Source organism: Mesocricetus auratus, unplaced genomic scaffold (assembly GCF_017639785.1).
Source record: "Mesocricetus auratus isolate SY011 unplaced genomic scaffold, BCM_Maur_2.0 Super-Scaffold_100011, whole genome shotgun sequence".
Classification (NCBI taxonomy): domain Eukaryota; kingdom Metazoa; phylum Chordata; class Mammalia; order Rodentia; family Cricetidae; genus Mesocricetus; species Mesocricetus auratus.
Genome location: NW_024429195.1, coordinates 83,499,025 through 83,520,763, shown reverse-complemented (window position 1 = coordinate 83,520,763; position 21,739 = coordinate 83,499,025). Strand labels below are relative to the sequence as shown.

The following is a 21,739-nucleotide window of genomic DNA, read 5'->3' as shown; positions in this document are numbered from 1 at the left end:
CACATCATCATAATCAAGAGTAGTTCCATTGCCTTCTCCAAATCCCTCAAACCTCTTTGTCAACAACTCCTACTTTCTAGTCAACAAATGCTTTTTTTGTTTGTTTTTTGAGACAGGGTTTCTCTGTATTGTTTTGGAGGATGTCTTGGAACTTGCTCTGTAGACCAGACTGGCCTCGAACTCAGAGATCTGCCTGCCTCTGCCTCCCGATTGCTGGGATTAAAGGCGTGTGCCACCAATGCCTAGCTTTCTATGGTTTTTGTCTTTTCAACAATGTCATATATATGGGCTTATACTTACATATATTTTTGGTCTTATGTCTTTCAATGAGAATGGTACCTATTTATTTTGTGTAATTGTTTCTAAGTAGATTCCACTTAGCACATGTACCAACATGTTTATATATTTATTAACTACAGGGTACTTAGAGTGTCTAATTTTAAGTTGTTATATTATGTCTTGTTTTAATATATGTATATCTACTTGGGTTGATATCTAGTGGGCTTTCTGGGTCATAATGTAAGTGTATTGTTAATTTTATAAGTAAATGAACTCTTAAGTCATTTCTCCAATTGTTTGTTCAATTCTGCATTTCTACTAATAAGTGTTTTGGTTTCTGTCCATTAATGGTATTTAGACTAAAATAACCAAGCAGATTTTTTTTGGTTTTACGACACAGGGTTTCTCTGTATTGTTTTGGAGGCTATCAGTCCAGCCTGGCCTCGAACTCACAGAGATCCACCTGCCTCTGCCTCCCGAGTGCTGGGATTAAAGGCGTGCGCCACCACCACCCGGCAACCAAGCAGATTTCATTGAGGGTCATGCTATATGTGAATTTATGCATATATGTGCTCAAACACATGTAGAGTCCACAGATCTGCTTCTGGCATCTTCCTAGATTGGTTAGGTAGGCTGGTCAATGAGCCCTAGGGATCTGACTGTCTCTGAGATGCCAGCCCTGGGGTCCCAGAAGCACATCACCAATAGAGCTGTCCTTTATCTAGTGCTAAATAGCTTTTTACAGGGGTGCTCATGTTTGCATGGCAAGCAGATATTAAATGAGCCATCTCTTCAACCCCTCATTATGACTTTGAATTCCATTTTCCTAATCACCACATGGTTAGCATTTTTGTGCTGTATAAGGAACATGCAAAAGAAATTAAGTCATATGGACCAGTCAAATATTAGTATGTGGAAAAGGTTAGCTGAGAATTACAGCTAAATTCAAAATATTTATTTCAAGACAGGGTTTCTTGTGTTGCCCTGGTTGTCCTGGAACTGTCTCTGTAGACCAGGCTGACCTCAAATTCAGAGATCTGCCTGCCTCTGCCTCCCCAGTATTGGTATTAAAGGTGTGCGCCACCACTACATGGCTCAAATGTTTATTTTCTGGAAATTCACATAATGTGAAAGCACATAATTTTTGATGAAGAAATCAAACCATGCATTCTGGGAAGTTTTTATGTTCACAGAAGAGGGTGAGCAGTGAGTTGGAGCAACTGCTACAACCCTTGCGTGCTGTTCTGACACTGGATCTCAGCTGAGCCTGGAGCAGCTTAGTGGGGGCTTTATCGCCAGTGTTTCTTGCTTAAATCATGTGGCTGCACAGCTAACAATTCTGATGTATAAGAAACACACGGAGGGGTCTAAGGTTTTGTTTTTCCATTGCAGCAACAGAGAAATTATTTTTACTGCAAGATTGTTCTATGTTGAATCCTAATATGATCACTATGTGCCTGTAGCTGACGACTACTGTGAAATTGAAGAAAAGACAGGAGCCCCTTTATAGCCAACCTTATGGTTGGCCAAGGGTAGAGAGAATAAGAACGCAAGTCACGCTTCAAATGTCATTTTACAGGATAGGAGCCCTTGTTATAGCTTTTTGGCACACTCAGGACAATACACCTGCTCTTCATGAAACACAAAACGCTTGTTGGCCAGATTCGCAGAACAATTTTTGCAGTTGAAGCAATAGTCATGCCAGGAATTTTCCTCATGGGTCACCACATTGGCGCCTTTACCAAACCCAGTGATGGCATCTTTGCACCCAGCACACTTCTTGGCCACAAAGTTCTTGTAGCAATCTATGCAGTAATACTTGTCCTCCACAGCAGTGAAACGCTGCCCGCCCAGCTCCTTGGAGCAGTTGACACACACAAAGCACTTGGCATGCCAGGGCTGATCCTGGTAACTGATCCCTCCAGATGTGATGGGCTGGTTGCATTTCACACAATACTTGGCAAACTTGGTCTCATGGCAAGCCACACAGTAGAACTCCTCGTCTTTAGGGAAGAAACTTTGGGTTCCGATGACTTGCTTGCAGTTGCTGCAGACGAAGCAGTTTTTATGCCAGATGGTACCCTTGTACTCCACATTCTGTTCTCCTGCCACAATATCCTGGAGGCATCCTTTGCATTTGGGGGAGGCCTCCTTAGTGGCACACTTGTTGCACAGGATCTTGTTTTCCCAGGACACAAAGGTCTCACTGGCCAAGGGCTGATGGCACTTGCTACAAATGAAGCAGTTGTTGTGCCAGTAACGGTTCTTATAATGCACCTCCTTGGAATCTGCACTTATGGGCTTGTGGCATTCCTCACAGGTATTGGCACAGTGCTTGTCAAAGCATGGTAGGCAGCAGTGGAGGCCATCCTTATGGACATACTTCTTCCCTTGCAAGGAATCCTGGCAGTAGTGGCAATTCAACTTCTCAGACATGGTGCCTTATAGCTGGGGGACCTCACATTGGATGTGCAAAGAACAAGATGTGTTTGGGATAGTCTGGACACAGTTGGTTGCTGCCTAGAGATGCTTGCCTATGCAGCTGTGTAGGCTGTCTGCTGGGTGGTGGATATGAAACGAGGATTTTACAGCAGCTTACCAGGCTGTACAAAAGGAAGAGGGCTTGGGCTGTGTTCTAGGACCAGCCAGCTCCACTACTCATGTCTGCCTTCTACCTCACAGAGTGTCTTCAACTCCATAGAAATAGATGGTGTAAATAACAAAGAAAGAGTTGCCAGTGTACTTTAGCCAAAGATCACCAAGAATTCCTGCAAGCTGGACAGGTGGAGGTTGTCATTCATCAGAGAAATGGAGAACACACATCACAGTCAATCAGGTGGCATCTCAGTAATAGGATGTAAAGCAGGGCTATTCAGATTTGGGGTTGAGTCAGATGTTTTGAAGGAGGGTTTAAGGAAGTAGAACCTTCTTGCCTTACTTTCGTGAGGAAGCAGGGGTGACTGTATGATTCGCTATCTTCATAAATGGTACCTATGAAGAGGAAAGGCTAGAATGAGTAAAACTGTAATCAGTGAAGAAACATCCACTTACTAGTTTGCCATTTTCATTTTGTGTATTATATTTGTGACCCTAACAATATTCATGATTTTGTTCAGGTTGTCGTTTTGTTTTGATGGTTACTGAATGTGAAGTAGCCTTGCCTCATGCTCTTTTGCTTAACTAGAAAATACCAAGGCCTAGTTATATCGGGCCAGCTCCTAGCAACATTACAGCCTCCTTGATAACACTGGGCCATTTGCTAGATTTCAGGGACTGCTTTTCTCTCTTAAAATAGAGGTTAACTTTGAGTGTAGTGGATTATACCTTAAGCCCAACACTTAGAAAGATCAAAAGTTTGAGGCCAGCTTGGCTTATATAGGGAGATCTCATCTCAAACAATATGATGGTTAAGAACTTGGGTCGTGGTCCCAAAATTGGCATGTAGAATCTAATCTTTAACAGTTGTGAAGAGAGAATTAAATTAACATCTACTTCAGTTTTTAAAAATAATTTATTTTATATACAAAGGTGTTTTGCCTGCAAGTATGTCTGTATACAGGAATCAGATCCCCTGGGATAGGAGTTATAGGCAGCGCTGAGCTGCTATGTGGGTGCCGGGAACTGAACCCAGGTCCTCTTGAAGAGCAGTCAGTGCTCTCAACTGCTAAGCCATCTCTCCAGCCCATGCTTCAGTCCTTTTATATGAGTATAGAAATGTTTGCCTCTTTATTGAGAGAACTGCCACAACTTAAGAACTCATGTCAAATCATAAATTGGAAAGTGTAAGGAGTTGTGCCTGGAGGCAGTCTGAATGTGAGAATAGGGCAGAATTGGTATTTACATCGGATGGTAACCTATTCAAAGTTGCTATCACTCAGTGCATTCAAAATACCAAAATAATGCATCACACAGAGAACATAAAAAATGGGTTGCTGCTGGGCTGTGGTGGTACACAGCTTTAATCCCAGGACTCGGGAGACTGACGCAGCCGTATTTTTGAGAGTTTGAGGCCAGCCTGGTCTATGAAGTGAGTTCTAGGACACAAGAACTGTTACACAGAGAAACCCTGTCTCAAAAAACCAAAAAGAAAAAAAAAGTGTTGCCCTCACACGGAGCAATTTGTCATATAAAGTGCAATAGAAACATTGCAACTCGGCAAAGGAAATTCATACACTGAGAGGAAGGCTGGACCACATTTTCAACTTCAGTGCTATCAGCGTGTAAATAACTTCTGTGGTGCTCCTTTCTGGTCTTACTGCTTTGAACTACCTCCTTCTGTTAAGCAATGTCACTTCTAACTTCTTCAGTGTCTGAATATGGTAAGTAACTCTCTGAATGTAACCAATAAGAGTAAAATTCAGTCACTTAAGAAGCTAGAGTTTACTTTTTTTTAGGTGGTAGCAGTGCGGTTTGGGGGAATACTAGGCAATTGCTCTCAATTGAGCCATTAAGATCATATAATTTTTAAAGTATTGAAAGTTTTGCTTTAATTTACCACGTTAAGAATTCATTATTTGAAGACTTTTTTTTTCACAATACTATCTAGAAACAGACATTACAGAATAAGAATCAAGAACTACAATGGTGCTGGGTGTGGTGGTGCACACCTTTAACAGCACTGGGGAGGCATAGGCAGGCAGATCTCCGAGTTCGGGGCCAGCCTGGTCTACAGTGCAAGGTCCAGGACAGCCAGGACTACACAGAGAAACGCTATCTGCAAAGGTCAAGCCAATACAAAACAAACCAAGCACCCAACCCAAGAACAACAACAAAACCAAACAAACAAAAACACCCCTACAATGGGGCCTGGTTTCACTAGTGCTCTTTCTGGTTGCATCCTGGCATCTGAAATCAAGATAGAAACAATCTTATCAAGATATCCATGCCTGCCAGGCGTTGGTGGCACACGCCTTTAATCCCAGCACTTGGGAGGCAGAGGCAGGCGGATCTCTCTGAGTTCGAGGCCAGCCTGGTCTACAGAGTGAGTTCCAGGAGAGCCTCCAAAACATTACAGAGAAACCCTGTCTCGAAAAACAAAACAAACAAACAAACAAACAAAAAGATATCCATGCCTACTCTCATATAGACAGGAGCGAGAACTGAGTGGGGTGCTGTTCATTTTTATAGGTAAGGAGACCAAGGCAGCAAGAAATGACTGAGGAAGTACAGGGCTACCTATATTTGTAGTTTCAGAAGGAGCGAAAAGCTCCCCAGTGTCTTCCTTAGTTCATAAAATAGTGAGCCATTGTTCTGAATTATGGCTTTAATAAGTAGCAAAAGCCTAAGTCAATTTTGGGAAGGAAGTTCTAAAATGAATTTTATGAAGTCACCTATTAAAATCCTCAGATTCTGTGACAGTAATCGATGCTCAGTAAACACCACAGTTCAGACTCTCCTGATTATTCAACTCCTATTAAAGTGATATTCTCTTTAAGTTCTGTGAAATAAAATCATGAGAATTCCAGAGGTGGTCCAAATGGATTTGCTGATGACCACGACTAAGCTGAAGCCATACTCTCTAGTCCATTTTGGGTAAGAACTGGAGCATAGTCAGCTCCCGCTCGGGTTTTTTTTCTTAGCACACTATTTTCTGAGCACTGTCAACACCATCCAGTTACACCACACTATTTTCATTTAAAAATTGAGGTCACCCATCCTAAGTTTCCACTTGCTAATTAGGTTGTGAAAAGACAAATCTTGCATTTTGGGAAGATTTCAGTTTATAAAGCCCCTTTACACCCACCGTTTCCTTATCCTCTCAAAAAGCTTAGAGTGCGTTTATTGCCATCTTTGTCTTAAATGTGTTGAGAGCCAAAGAAAATCAAATAGTATTTATCTAGTCAAGCAGTCTTTGAGCGACTTAATTCCTTTGCTCTCCCACATAGTCTCCCTGTGTCGCGCTTCCCAGCTGAGGCAGGGCTGGACGCGCAGGGCTGTCTGGAGGTCCAGGACCCCACCAGGAACGGGCGCAGAGGGACGGGGACCCGCGCAAGCCCTAGTTAGAAGTGACACGACGACAGTTTTTCTCACTTCAGTTCATTTCTCACATCGAAGAACCAACCTTTTTTTCGTCACCAAAACTCATGCCCCCTGCAAGGTCTTGGCACCTCACGAAGCGCTGTGTGACGAGGGCAAACCTGGTAGATTTTTTTTTTTTTACTCCGGCTGTAGGACGGGCAAGAGTGAAGGAAACCACCAAAACCAAAAGCCCACACAGATATGAAGGCCTCGCTCTCGCTATCCCTGGGTCACACGGGCTCGCAGACTGCCCTGAGGAGAACCGCTGACAGAGGCTCCGCCCGTCCCTCCCTTAGGGCAGCAGCTAAAGATGGATGGAGCCCCTGGGCGAAGGAGGAGAGGGAGACACTGACGAGCATGCCGCACTCCTCAGGGGCGAGGCTCTAAATTCCCACAACCGTTACTCCCGCGCGCCCGCCCGCCCGCCGGCTCGCACGGCCGCCGCAGCCCCGGGAGAGGCCCGCGCGCGCCTCCCCGGGCTGCGCCCCTCGCCCGCTCTGATTGGACGCCAGGGCGGAGGGGGCGGGGAGACCCGGGATGAGGCGCGCGCAGGCGGGCCGGGGGCTGCTGGGAGGGCTGCGCGCGCCGCGCGAGCGGGCGACCGGTGGGCGCGGGAGGGGGCGCGAGCGCGCGTGCGCGTAGGGACCCGCGGCGCGGGAGGAGGCGGGAGCTCGGGAGGCCGCGGAGGGGGCGGGTCGCGTCAGGCGCCACGTCCGCAGCCGGAGGCCGCCGCCGCCTCGGACCGAGGCTTCCGACTCCCGAGCCCGAGGAGGAGGAGGAGGAGAGCGTCTGGGTCGCGCAGCCGCCCCGGGCCGCGCGCGTCACGGCCTCTGCTGCCCCGGCCGCCCCTGCAGCCCTCCGCGCCGCCCTCCGCAGCCCCGGCCGGCCCCGACCCCGCGGTGAGTGAGGAGGCGCCCCGCTGTCGGGCGCGGGCCTGGCCGGCCGCCCCGCCGTCCTTCCCGTTAGCCCCTCCGCGCCCCGGGCCCGGGCTTTGGGGGGCTCGGGGCCTCGGGCGGGGGAGGGGCGGGGCGTCGTCGGGGGCGGGCGAGGCTGCGCGGCCGCTCGCCCCGCCGGGGAGCCGCGCTCCGAACTGGGTCCGGCTGGGTCCGGCCGGCGTCCGGGGGGAGCCGGGCCCCGCGCCCGCTGAGCTTGTGACCTGTTGATGAGCGGCCCGGGTGGGCTCCGGTGCCCGCTGCCCTGCGAGCGCAGCTTCCCGCAGCCCTCCCTACGTCGGCAGCTCCACTCCCACGCCGGCTGTAAGCAGTCCCGCCCGCGGGCGTGGGGGCGCAGGGGGCGCTGGCGGGGTCCCGGACCGAGCCTGCCGCCCCCGTCGGTGCAGACTCCCGGACCGAGCACACGCGGCTCGTAGGCTGGCCGCGGCTTCCACTCGGGACCGCGCTCGATCGCCCCTCGCAGCTCGTGTGACGTTGGGGCTCTGCGGGGGCCAGGGTGTGCTGGGTGGACCGCGGAGGAAGGAGGTGCCCGAGTCAGCTCTAGCCGCTAGGGTCATTTTCTGCCTCTCCTGCCACGTCACTCCCTCTGCTAAAGAAAAAAAGGCTTGTGCCTGAAGGAGCAAGGTGGATCAGTGAGGGGGAGAAAGGGCTTCTGGGAAGAGTTAGAAACACCTAGACTGGGAAACGAAATCTTACTTGAGTGTGTCTTTGGAAACATTGTGGATATTTGTGTCTGCTATTGGTTGGTGTTTAAAACTTCTACTAGTCGTTGCTCTCAAGGGCTATCACGACAACAGGTAAGTGTATCTCCTCCGTTTAATAACGTCTTATAGATCTGCTTTCATTTTTCACTTTTTTTTTTTTTTGCTACACCACTTATACCAGAAACCAAGTTCAGTGAAAACCTCGTTAGAAATAATTCACAAATCAAGTATTTGTTTTTTATTATTACTATTTCTGGGAAAGTCTTAACTTTCCTGTTTCAGTCCTTGAGTTTTTGCTCCTCTCCTACTTCCTAATGGTATTTCATCAGATCACATACAGTTAAGGGTAGGGTCTTTGTATGTGTGCGCATTCATGCTCTCAACAAAATCTGGCACAAAGTAGGGAGGGGTACCAGTATCTTCTGAACCAATGAAGTGTATTTTAGTGAGGATGGCTGCTGTACTGGTTTTCTGGCTTGGCAGAATTATTTTAATCCTATTCCATGTTTCATTTAAGACAACACTTAAAAATTTCTATTTTGAGACGGTCCATTGTCTGTCATTTTATGTGTGAATTTTAAACTTTCATTGATACACTTTTCTTACTTGACAAACTCAGTGCCTCTCTCCTAACCACCTTCCATACCGTGTTCAGTATGTTAGCTACAGAGGCATAGAGACAGAAAGGTGGTACATTGCTTGTTATTGTAATTTTGAAACTCCTCAAAGTTAGCAAAGGAGTGAGGATGTGGCAGTTTCTGTACAGCACATGCAGAATTCTCCCTCCCTTCCTCCCTCCCTCCCCCCTCCTGTCTCCTCCCTTCCCTCCCATCCCTCTCAGATAGGTTCTCACTCTAGCTTGGGCTGGTCTAGACCTCACTATGTAGCCAGGCTGGCCTAGCTTGAGGCAGTGTTGCTGTAGCCTCACTAGAGCTGAGTTTCTGTACAAACCACCATGCCCAACTTAATCTTTTTCTTACATAGAAAGACTGTTACTTGTGTAACAAATATTTTGCAGTGACTTTTGAACTTTGAAGGTACAGTGTTGTACATTGTATTTTGTAGTTGAGCTTTATACTGTTAACTTACTTGATATTAAAGGGTTATAGCCAGAGGCTTTTCAAAAAAGCTATTTTATATAAAATGTTAACCGAAACCCACAAACAGCATTTCTTCATGAGTGATTTTGTTTTTCTTACCCCCCCCATATACACACAACAGAGGGAAAGGTTTCCAACAGGTGTCTGGTTACTTGTTTCTATTACTGGAATAAATTACTCTCTAGGGAATAGTGGTATTGATATTTGCCCAATATATTTGCCAGATGCTGTAGTATTCTGTACTAGGTAAGAACTATGCCTTTCCCGTTGAAGTCTTTGCTGCTGAATTTGCTGTCATGTTTACAGTCTGTAGTAAAGATGTCTTTTATAGTTGATATTATAATGGATTGTCCATGTCAGGACCAAAAGATGGAACTGATTATGCTTGTAAAATATATCATTTGCTTTGATCTAAAGGTTGTTGTCATCTGTGTCCTCTTTAGGGAAGCTTTTTTATAACTAGACATGTAAATGCATTATTAACGGTGTGCATCACGAGCTCCTAAAAAATAGATAATATATTTTCTTTCTTAAGGAATGATCAAAATGGTAGTTGCTTGGAAAGTGTATTTCCTCTAAGTAAGCTCTGGGTTAGCGTAGTACCTGTCTGTGTCTAAATGCATGACATGATGCAGGGACTTAGGGTTCAAGTGTATGTTAAACCAGCGACGCAGTGAGTTTAGAACGGAATGGCTTGTACAAAAATCAATAATTTGGGGAACTGAAGCGATGGTACAGTGCTTGAAAGAACTGATTGCTCTTCTACAGGACAGGAGTTTAACTCCCAGCACCCACAGGGAGGCTCACAAGCAACTGTGACTCTGTCCCAGGGGATTGGATGCAGTCTTGTGATATTCACAGGTGCACACACATACATTTATACACACAGACCAAAACACATAAAATAAAAAATCTTATTAAAGGGCAGCTTTTATATATTTCTTTCCTTCTGAGATACTGTCTTGTGTTCTAGCTCTGGCTGGTTTGGAGCTCACTGTAGCCAGGCTGGACTCAAACTCATGGCAGTCTCCTGCTTCAGTCCCCAGGGTGTTGGAATTATAGGCTTGCAGGATACCTGGATTTCTACTTCAATCTTAGTTAAAGCTTTAGGATTCAGGCTTTTTGTGTGCATTTTAAAATGATCAGATCATTTGATACTAATCTTTTATACTGATCTGTGATAACTAACATTTCCCTGTAGTATTTGATCCTATTAAATTGCTTTAATGCTGGCATTAAACTTTTAGGAATCTTAGAAATTCCTTTCTTGATCTCTATGAAACTATATTAACTTGTCAGTGAATGCTGACTATTCATTTGAAGGTTTGCTTTTGCTAAATTTTCGTCTTCAGATGGCTCTTAAATGCAAACAACCTAGTGAAGGCTGTAAGTCCATTTTCACCACTCATTAGCATGATCCTATCATGCTCCCTGTATAGATTATCACTTAAAGCCATTGTCTAAACCTCAACTTGGCTCCGCTTCCTAAGTATGATTGCCTAATGCCGGGCATTGGTGGCGCACGCCTTTAATCCCAGCACTCGGGAGGCAGAGGCTGGCGGATCTCTGTATGTTCCAGACGCAGGACAGCCTCTAAAGCTAACAGAGAAACTCTGTCTCAAAAAAAAAAAGTATGATTGCCTAATGAATGTTTTGTGTGGATTCCCTGAAGGCATCTGGTACATGGATTTTCTGATACAACTTGTTCAGAGATCCTTCATCTTTTGATGAAATAGTTTCTTTCTAATGTATGATGTCTTTGTTATCATTTCTACGTACGTAGTTGTTCATACTGGAGATCTGACAGCCTAGATCCTTCCCATGAGCTTATATTAATCCCCAGGTTGGCTTTATGCAAAAATTCAAATATTTGACTATATTAGATATTAAGGATCTGAAGATGAAGTAGTGAACAAAACCCAAACTCTTGCTCTTAGAGTTTACATTCTAATAGGGATACACGTAAAATAGATATAACTGATAATAAAAGCTAGGAAGAAATCAGAATAAAGTAAAAAATAATAGGCAGAATAGAAGAGAGATCTTGCCTAGAGATCTTATAATGAGATATTTATGCAAGAACCCTGTTTGTCTCCTAATCCTGACAGCGTTTAGTTTTTGTTTTCTTGATGTTAGCCATTGTTGCAGTGAGAGGGAATCTACAGTTTTCATTAGCATTTCCTTGATGGCTAAGGATGTTGAGTACTTTTTAATGCATATATTGAAAATTGGTTAGTTCACTTGCCCACTTATTGGTTATACTATTTGTTCTTTTGCTGTTTAATTTCATTTTTATATTCTGGATATTAATCCTCTATCTGATATATAGCTGGCAAAGATTGTCTGTAGGTGGTCTATTAACTCTGCTGGTGTTTCTTCAGATGTGTTAAGGATTTTAGCTAGTGGCCTTTTTTTTTTTTTAAGGGAGATGGGGTTTGGCTCAAGGATTATAGGGTATAGTCCCCCATGGCAAGGAGAACATGGCAGAATTAATGGTATTGGAAACTTGTAGCAGAGTCTCCTTACCTGGTGCTAGACAAGAAATCTTAGCTTGTTTTTTAAAGCACAGATCTGTCATTGTTATTCTGCACATGGTTCCTCATTGCCCATCCACAGATGGATGAAGTCAGTTCATAAACATGATCATAAACAGATTAATGTCCATGTCTGTAGACTATTATAAAGCAGCTATGAGCTATAAGTGGTAGCATTCTATATTGGATGTAAGATACATGAAAAATTATTTTTTGAAAGAGCAATCTCTAGTAGGAGGAAAATGTAAAGCCATTAGTAAGAATTTATGCGATAGGGACACTTGTGAAATGAATACAGCTGGAATCCCATTCACATATATTGTTGAATTGCAGTTAAAATACAGAAGATGAACCGGGGGGTGGTAGCATGATCATATGATCCCAGCACTTGTGAGACTGAGGCAGGATTGAGTTCCACGTCAGCTTGGGCTTCACAGGAGACTCTGCCTAAAAAGCAAAAAAAAAAGAAAGAAAGAAAGAAAGAAAGAAGATGTATGTTTGCATATATTTTTCAAATTTCTGGATAATTATAGCTTCTATTGATTATGTTGACCATCAGCCAGTTAGCCACGTGTTTCTATGTATAAAAGTATATGTATATAGAGTTATGTATTATATAGTGGGATGTAAGGAATAGTTTACCCAGAAGTTTTCCTCTTCTTGAAATTAAGGAAAAAAGTGACTACAAAAAGTCATTTTTTTCCACAGAAGGAACAAACATTTTTTTCAGGATTTTCTGCATGTTTTGCTTTAGAATTTGTTAAATAATATTCTCATTTAGGGTTAGAGCTGGAATATCTGCATTTCTATTTTAAATCTCTTATTTTTCCTTTGCCATATATTTTATATGTGTTGGGATTCAAACTTAGGATTTCTAATGCTAGAGTCTTGAACACTATGCTGTTCTATAGTTTGTTATGCTTTTACCATGATTATTAATATAAATGGAAGTAAATCTAGCTTTCTAGTTTTAGGGACTTTTCCCTCCCTCCCTCCCTCCCTCCCTCCCTCCCTCCCTCCCTCCCTCCCTTCCTTTTCTTTTTTTTCCTGAGACAGGGTTTCTCTGTAGCTTTGGAGGCTGTCCTGGAACTCACACAATAGACTAGGCTGGCCTTGAACTCACAGAGATCTGCCTGCCTCTGCCTCCAAGTGCTGGAATTAATGGTGTGCAATACTGCTCCTTGAGGGAGTTTTCTAATTAAGTCGAGTTTCATTATGGAGTAATGTACCAAACAATACTTTTTTTTGTACAAGATTATATGTAAAGGGAAGCCTTCCCGCCAGCCTGTTCCAAAGCCGCATCAGTCCCAAATAAACACACAGGAGGCTATATTAATTATGAAGCTGTTGGCCTTGCTTGTTTCTTACTGGCTAGCTCTGACTTAAGTATTTATTCAATAATTGCTAATCTAAGTATTTCTCTTACCGGAGAGGTTTCCGGGCTTACCCCATGGCGTTACATCTTGACTCTTGTGTTTCTTCTGTGTTTCTCCTACCCAGAGTCCTCCTGGACTCCTAGTCCCACCTATCTTGGTTCCCTATTGGCCAACAGTGCTTTATTGACATATACCCAGGACTTTCCCCATCAATTATATAGCTTTATTATTACTTTCTTAATCATATGATGTGATGTGCTAATTCACAAAGGAGACCAGATTAGGTGCTGTTACTAGGTCAGAATTTTCACCAGAGCTTCTAGAAGCTATCCTGTTGGATTCTAGGTCACTGAAGTCTGTTTTAGGATTTAGGTTGTAAAGCCAGAGCAAGATGTAATACATGAAATTAAAGTTACCTTTGAAAGTCTCTATTTTTTACAGTCTGCTGTACAACTCATACTGAAGTTAGCATTTTTAATTTTTGCTTTTTGGCATGAGTTACTGAAATACAGTGTAACAGGTCTCTGCCACTGCTTGAGCACTCTGTTCTTTCCACAGTGCAGAATGATGATGCCTCCCTCCCTCCTCCCCCTTCTCCCTCCCCCCTTCCTCCCTCCTCCCTTCTCCCTCCCCCACCCCTCAAGTAGGGCATAGCTCAAGGGCCTTAAGTCCTGAGTGCTATGATTACAGGCCTGAGCCACCACACGGGTTTAGTGTTTTAAAAAGGTAATTCAGGACACTTTGTTATTCTGTCCAGTGCGTCTCATTGGCGTTTCATCTCACTTGGCTTTCCACCACTGCCTTCAGGGGCCTGTATGCTCTAGACTGCATTCTTTGATTTTATCGTCTGTCACCCTTTGATGTAATACCTTCATTCTTATTAGCTCTTGTTTCTTGCTGCTCCCGATAAACTTTCACCTCAGGGCCCTTTTTCTTGCTGTCTGTTCTGCTTGAGGACTCTTGTCTAAATGTCGGATGCCTTTCCTCGTCAGGGATTCACAGATGATCCGTCTAAAACCCGCGTTCCCGCTTCTTCCTTGGCTCCCCTTCTGTAGCATGTGCCCTGTTTGACACACACTGTAGTGTCAATACAGTGTCCTCTTCAACTAGTGCGGCTGCTTCACTATGGCAAGGATTCACTGCACTTTGTACCCTGGACATTGTTTAGCTCAAGTTGGTGCTTAATCACCACTTGTTAATTAGTGTTCTAAAGTTCATTGTTCTTTTTTACATTGTCTTTGAAAAAGAAAAGCAAATATTTTCAGATCATAAAGGAATTGGGAAAAGGAACTCTAACCATATTTTCTTCATCTTAGCATAGCTTATTGGTTCTTAAATTTCTTTCATACCTTTACTTAAAATTAATCATAGCTTACGTTTTTCCACAGATTTTTCAGTTCTGTTAGTACTTCTGTATATAACTGTTAAGAAAAACAAAAAAACATTCAAGACTAGGCATGTTATCTATGTAGAGTGGGATCTTATTTTTCCATGCTTTCTATTATTGTCTAGCTCTCTTTCACTAGCAATTTTCAGTTGAAGTTGAAATTCCACAGTAAAAACAATGGAAAACTTGTATCATCACTGCTGCTCCTCATCATTGTTGCTGATAAAATTCCAATTGTCTGTTGGTGTAATTTCAAGCCCTTTGTAAACTCTGCAGTTTGAAATAGGGGATAGGATGAGATGCTTTTGTGGCAGGTATTTAAAAATGTTCTCTATCTAAATAAAATTGCATAGGGTGATTTAATATAGCATGTGAGAAGTGGTAGTTGTACAATGAAATATGTTTTGTTTTATAGGTGATCATGAATCAGGCAGATAAAAATCAAGAAATCCCGTCTTATCTTAGTGATGAACCACCAGAAGGTAAGTGTATCCAACACTGAGAATGGAAGGAACATACTGGAAATTAAAGCTAGGATAGTTTGTAAGAATTAAATATAAGAATCATAGTCTTTTTATCTGGTCCATAAACATGTTAAAAAATAATTTAAATATTTTTAGCCTTTAATAAGAAAGCACAGACCTTCATGGATAAGTATAATTTCCATTATTTAAGGTTTATTTTCTTGTCACACTTTTAAGACTATTTCATTAGCAAGAACATCTGTCTATTTGAAAGGTGTGGGAGGTGTAGGGTGATCTGTTTATTATTCATGCCTTGCATGCAACTATACCTAAGCCAAGGCTTGAGATTTTAAAAATTCGTGTCATTTATTACGTTATAACCGATATAATCCAAACTGTAAAAATAACAGTAAAAATCTTGTAGATAAGCCCAAAAGATGGATGCACTTGTCTGCCATGGTGCTGACATATGTACTCTCAGCACTCTAGGCAAAGGAAAGGATATCAAGTTCACAGCTTGTCTCCATAGTGAGACACCCCCCACACACCGAGGAACTATACAGTTGGTTTAGTGGAAAAATAACTTGACAATTCAGCTCAGTATTTTGCTCTTATTTTTTAAAAGAACCGTTTGCATAAGTTTAAAATATACTCTGGGTATATATAATTTACATATATATAGGTTGTGAATGTATGTTTTCTATTTCTGTGTTTTGCTTTTTAAAAACTTGTTAACTAGGTGTCATGGAGCACGCCTTTAACCCCAGCACTTGGGAGGCAGAGGCAGGTGGATCTCTGAGTTCAAGGTCTACATAGTGAGTTTCAGGGCAACCAGGGCTACATAAAGAGACCCCGTCTCAGAAAATGATAAACAAAGCACAGCACCTCTTTTGTTTCCTTTGGATATAGGGTCTCTGACAATTTATGCCACCATTCCCTGGTCCTCATCTTCAGGAAAAGACTGTATTACAATAAAGTTAAACATACTTCTCTTTTGAGACAGGGTCACCTTACATAGCCTAGGTAACTTTGAACCAAGGTCCTCTTGCTTCCTCAGTGCTCTAATTACAGCGTGTCTGATGACACAGAGCTCCTTGCTTTATTTTTTTTTTTAGGATTTAATATAATTTTATAACTAATGTATTCAAATGCTTACCTGTATCCTAAGTCCTTTAATTTTAGCCATTTAAAATGTATTATTCTTTTTAGTTTTTAATATTTGTATTTTAAAAATAAATTTAGCAGTGGCTATATCTAACCTGTGTAATATCTTATTGGTTTTCAAATATTTGTTTTCCATATTTAACATACAAGTAAGTATCATGGTGTTTTCAAATAAAATTTGTTTTATATGACCTCCTTTCCCCATTTCTCAGCTCCTTTTTTCTGTCTCCTGTTTTTTCCAGTTACATGTGTTCCTTTGCCTTCATGTCCCCCTTTCCTCAGCCTCTTTTTGCCCTCCTTTGATCTCTTTAGATCCCGTTTGTACACACGTGTAAGCTATGAAAGTGAACATGCAGTCACTCCTTTCTGAGTTTGGTCCACCTCACTGAATATAGTGCTCCCCACGTCATCCATATTCCTGATCATGCACGCTGACTATAGTTCCACTGTGTCTGTACACCAGGTTTTCAGTATCATCTCTTGATGGGCATCTAGGCTGGCTCCATTACTCTGCTGCTGTAGATGGAGCAGCAGCAGCGAATGTGAATGTGCAGGTAGCTCTGGCTTATGGTGTGCTGTCTTGAGTATATGCCCAGAAATGGCATGCTGGGCCACACGATAGTTCTACTTTTAATTTCTTGAGAGACCTCCATGGTAATTTCCATAATGACTGTACTGATTTGCATTCTGTCAAGCAGTGAACATGGGTTTCTCTTTCCTCAAATCCTCGCCAGCATTGGCTATTAGTTTTTTATTTTTATATGCATGTTTCGAGACAGGGTCTCTCTATATATAGCCTTGGCTGGTTGGGAACTTTGTAAGTGGATGGGGGATATCAGAACCAATTTTGCTTGTAAATGCCACAATGATACTTTGTGTATTAATGTGGAAGATAAGTATTTAGAAAAATAAGCAAACAAACAAAAACCTACATAGGTACCTGTCTTCCTGCTTCTACCTCCTGAGTGCTGGGATTAAAGGACTGTGCCACTGCAGCTGGCCTTACTGGTTTTGATGGTAGCCATTCTTACTTGGGTGAAATGGTATCTCACAGTAGTTTTAATTTGCATTTTCCTGAGGGCTAAGGTTATAAAATACTTTGATTGGCTATTGCTTTTTGTATATATGATTTTCATACTTTAAGAAAATAAAATTTGGATATTCTCTGATGTACAGCTGGCAAAGATGTTCTCCTGTTCTGTAGGCTGTTTGCTCTTCTGATTATTTTTAATTCCACGTAGTCCCAATTGTTCGTTCATTATTTCCTTCCTGATGCACTATTTAGAATAATCACCAAGGTTTTCCCAGTTAGAATGTAAAGCAATGAAAATAAATATGAATATATTCATTGTCTTAGAAAAGCTCAATTTTAGAACTTGATTTCAAATAAGAGATTTGTCACTTAAGTGACACTGTGCATTTTTGTAAATCTTTACTGTTTGGAGTGATGGAAGGCAGGCACATTCTTACAGTGCTTCTATAGTCAGTCTCGTGTGCTGTATGTTATCTGGTGAGGTGAAGACACAATGCCATCTTAACACTACTTTGAAAGAGGAAGTCCTTAGAGATTCCCAGAGCTTCTTGAGAACCACATTATATGAAGATGATTATTTTGGTAATTATTGATTGAACCCTGCATCTGAAATTAAAGGATACATATATTTTTATTTTTTCATACTCTTTAGGGTAAAATTTTAGTGATAACCCTGTGAATTGGAAAAATATTTAAAATCCTTTAAAGTAGGACTCTATTGTAGAAAGCAGTTTAGTTTCTACAGTATTTCTTGTTATAGACAAGACACAGCACTGAGACTATTCTGGGGTAGATATGGATGTACATCTGCTCACTCCTGATAGGAAACCACCAAGAGACCCAAGTCCAACTTGGGAAACCAGCGAGTTTAATTGGGTTACTTACAAGAGTAGAAATGATTCAAAGACAGCTGTACCACCAAAGTCCATTCCAGTGTGGTGACAGACAGCTCACAGAAGCTGAAAACTGCAGACAGCTCAAGGTTGAGAGTGTCCTTTCCAGGCTGCTCAGCTGGCCTGTGCTTCTCCCAGCATCCCGCTTGTCTGAACGTCTCTCAGCAGTCCTGACAGCTTATACGTGCTTGGGGAAGAAGGCCTGGTAAATCTGGTCTGTTTCATGAACTTCCTGAGGCTATTTTGATTTGTTTACTTTTTTAGCTTGAGGAGCTTCTAGAATGGAATACTTTCTTTAATAAAATATTTGTGTCTTAACTAGCTTCCCTCCAAAATAGAAGATTTTAATTTCTGAGGAAATTGCTACACAACACTAACTGTGGTGGTACGTTCCTGTAATCTCAGTGTTTGTGAGCAGAGGTAGGGAAATTGTGAGCTGGAGGAAAGCATGGGCTACATTAACAAGACCTCACTTCGGGAGACTTAGCTCTGGGCCAAGGTATAATATACACCTTCTGCAGCTGCACTTAGGCAGGAGCTCCTTACTGTTCACTCACATAGTGGAGCTTGTCAGCTGAAAGTCCTGGCTATAGGGAGGTTACTCTGTGGCTTATACTATTCTACTTGTATTTAACCATACTTAACCATTTTCTCTCTTAGGGTCAATGAAAGATCATCCACAGCAGCAGCCAGGCATGTTGTCTCGTGTGACTGGAGGGATCTTCAGTGTTACAAAGGGAGCTGTTGGCGCCACCATTGGTGGTGTGGCTTGGATTGGTGGAAAGAGCCTGGAGGTGACCAAAACAGCTGTTACAACTGTGCCTTCCATGGGAATAGGGCTGGTGAAAGGAGGCGTGTCTGCCGTGGCTGGAGGTGTGACAGCTGTTGGTTCTGCTGTTGTAAACAAAGTGCCCTTATCAGGAAAGAAGAAAGACAAGTCTGACTAAGAGACGAGGTACACTTGCACACTTGCTCTCCACAGCACTTGATGCCAGTGGCATTGAATTGCTCAATTACAGACTACAGCCAAGTCAGCTAAACTGCTGTGTTGAAAGTATTGATGGCTGGCTTCGTCTAAAACAAGAAGAGACCAATACTATCCCAGTGTATGGAGGCTTCTCATACTTAAGTTCAGCTTTTTATCTGGTAAAATGTTACACTTACTCAGTTGTAACTGAAGATATGGTCTGTTTAAATATTTGCTGTAAGTCTTTCAGTTTGACTAAAATGTGAAAGTTCAACTAAGTAGATGACTTTACAGTTCCATGTGTACAGTGTGCCAGGTGACTCATGACCCTTACAAAGGGACTCCTGAACTACATAAACTGTACCTTTGATGTGCCTAATAGTTTCAGGTGTCTTAGTTTTTTTTATAACTATAGTGGTTTAGGCCAAGAGGCATTCTTATTTAAGCTGACAGAAAAGTAGCAGGAATTCAGAAGTTTAAAAGATAAATGGTTTTTATGACACTGTTAATTGTTTTTTCTTAGATAAACATCCTGTTTGTTTAATCATTGATGCCTTACAAAAGAAAACATCTTTTCTAATACCTTAAATTTGTGCAGTTCTTATAATTATCAGTGAATTCTTTTAAAGGTTGTTAAACTAGTTTTCCCTCTTAAGAATCTCAGGAGTGTTGAGGTAAAGGCGTTTCCTGATGTCAGTGGGTAAGAGAGTGCTTGTTAGCTGTTGTCAGTAGTTCGCATCAAACATATGCTTCAGTTGGGTTCATGGTTCCATCAGTAATACGCCCCACAGTGCCTATGGAACATTTCTTAGCTGACCAAAAGCTGTGTGGGAATAGTTTTAGATTAAGAAAGAACAAGCATTAGTTTTTAAGTTATTATAATTATCTGAAGCATCTTAAGATAATCCTTCATGCATATTCTGTCTTTAGGATGTCCTAAATTATCAGTAGCAATTTCTGTAAAAGTATAATACAAGCAACCACAAATATATGAGGATTGACTCTTCAGATGAATGAGATGGGCTCCATACATCCATACATTGGCTTTGAATAAAAAATACATAAGTGCTTTCAATGACTTATGTAGGGTTTTTTTGTTTGTTTGTTTGTTTTTGTTTTTTTGCTTGTTTTTGTTTTTGTTTTTAAGATGGGATTGATCTCCTGTAGCCTAGGCAGGTTTTGAACTGGATATGTAGCTGAGGAAAACCTGGAGCTCCTAATCCTTTTGCCTTCATTCCCCAAGTTCTGGGATTACAAGCATGCATGAGACACCATGGTGTCTCATGCGTGGTTTATGTGATGCTGGGGATGGAACCCAGGGCTGCATGCATGCTAGGCAAGGGTTGTACCAGTTGAGCTGCATCTGCAGTCAAACTTACTTATGCTTTAAAATATGTTCTCTTACAACCCTTTAAAGCAGATGTAGACATTCTATTTTTCAAGCCAGTTTCAGGTAGTGTGTTGTCTTAATGTGTCATCATAGCTCATTCATTCTCATAGAACGTAACTCAAAAGTCCATTTCTTTTTGTTTCAGTGTTCAGTTTCATGAAAATTTAATAACTGAAATATATATTTGGCATTTATTTTATAATCTAAGCCTGGGGGGAAAAGATCTTAATTTTCTTTATGCCTAAAACTAGAAATCTGTCTCTATTCTGCCCGTTCAAACTCCCTGGAGAGAGGATGGGAGTGGTGCCTTGACATAGATAAGTCAAAATGTTGTGCCCCTGAGAAGGTGAGACCATCACCCTAACATGTAGATTTGAATGTTTGTAACTCTTATGAGAACCCTGTTAGTAGTGTGGATCAACAACTGCATAAAACATACATTTCACAGCATTCATAAATAACAGCAGGACTTCCAAGCAAGTCTATAAATGTTCTTGGACCTTTATGCTTGCTTACACAAGACTTAAAATCATTGAGTTAAATTCAGAAGGAATTAAAAGGCCGTTTAGTTCATGAGACATAATTTAAGAGACATTTGTTGGTACATCTGGTGAAATGTCTTAACAAATGGTCTTTTTTTTAAATTCCAAAATTAAATAGACCCATTCTCAGTGATCTGAATAATGGTTTTGGAGAACTTGATTCCTGCTATTTAGAAAGGATTGATTCATTGCTAGTTTGTATTCCTAACTTACAGGCTGTGCTTTGTACTTGAATTCGTCTGAGTGTAGACTTAGTTTATGTGTGCTTGCATATTTATTTTCAACTTTGCTTGTCTTTAAAATCACTTGAGGAAGTGGCTATAATTAATTTCTGCTACAGAAAAGCCACCTGGTAAATTTTCTCAGTTGTCTTAAATGCTAAGTACAATTTTGTTCAGAAGGCTTTTTTCAACAATAGCGGAGAACTGTACAGATGTATGGTTAGCTGTAGTTCTAACTGAAGGGAACTTGCCATTTGATGATGTATACAGCTATATACTTGAGTCTCTTCCAGTTTATTTCCGTAGACTAGCAATTTGACCTGTTAAACAGGACTAGTTCACTTCAGAAACTATGGTTGTTGTATACACCTGGGAGCATCTGTTATTCAGCTCCTCTTTTGAGTGAGTTTTGGCACAGTGAGGATGAATTTGTGTGATCCACTTGAATAACTGATCTAATAATGTTGACATATGAATACTGTATCTAGTGAAATGTCAGATGAAAACAGCTGATTGAATAATGCGGGTTTTTTTGTATTAAAGGGATGGGAAAGAACACACAAATCTGATAATAAAGGACTGTGATCTGCAAAGATGGAATGTTTCATAAAGATCTACAGAAATAAAGGCAATTTGTAAACAGGATCTTCTTAAAACTTTTGGTTACATAGCAGTTCAGGAAGTGCTGTAGCCAGCTTTTTGGTGATATTTTAC

General features: G+C 41.8%; 2 protein-coding genes across 4 annotated transcripts; one reads left to right on the top strand and one right to left on the bottom strand.

The window, feature by feature from the left end:
• Positions 1-1,845: 1,845 nt before the first annotated feature.
• Positions 1,846-6,704, bottom strand: LOC101829113 (four and a half LIM domains protein 1-like). The gene is made up of 2 exons (XM_040755190.1): positions 6,341-6,704; positions 1,846-3,270 (listed from the first exon to the last, which is right to left on the bottom strand). The coding sequence occupies exon 2, from the start codon at positions 2,713-2,715 to the stop codon at positions 1,873-1,875; it is 843 nt and encodes a 280-aa protein (XP_040611124.1). The 5' UTR covers positions 2,716-3,270; positions 6,341-6,704; the 3' UTR covers positions 1,846-1,872.
• A 248-nt stretch (positions 6,705-6,952) lies between these two features.
• Positions 6,953-21,618, top strand: Tmem263 (transmembrane protein 263). Of its 3 annotated transcripts, none has more exons than XM_040755187.1 (3): positions 6,953-7,196; positions 14,767-14,833; positions 18,566-21,618. In XM_040755187.1, the coding sequence occupies exons 2-3, from the start codon at positions 14,773-14,775 to the stop codon at positions 18,850-18,852; spliced, it is 348 nt and encodes a 115-aa protein (XP_040611121.1). In that variant the 5' UTR covers positions 6,953-7,196; positions 14,767-14,772; the 3' UTR covers positions 18,853-21,618. The 3 variants fall into 3 exon arrangements, with proteins under 3 accessions (XP_040611121.1, XP_040611123.1, XP_040611122.1); XM_040755189.1 differs by lacking the exon at positions 6,953-7,196 and adding an exon at positions 7,405-7,553; XM_040755188.1 differs by lacking the exon at positions 6,953-7,196 and adding an exon at positions 7,634-8,047.
• Positions 21,619-21,739: the final 121 nt, after the last annotated feature.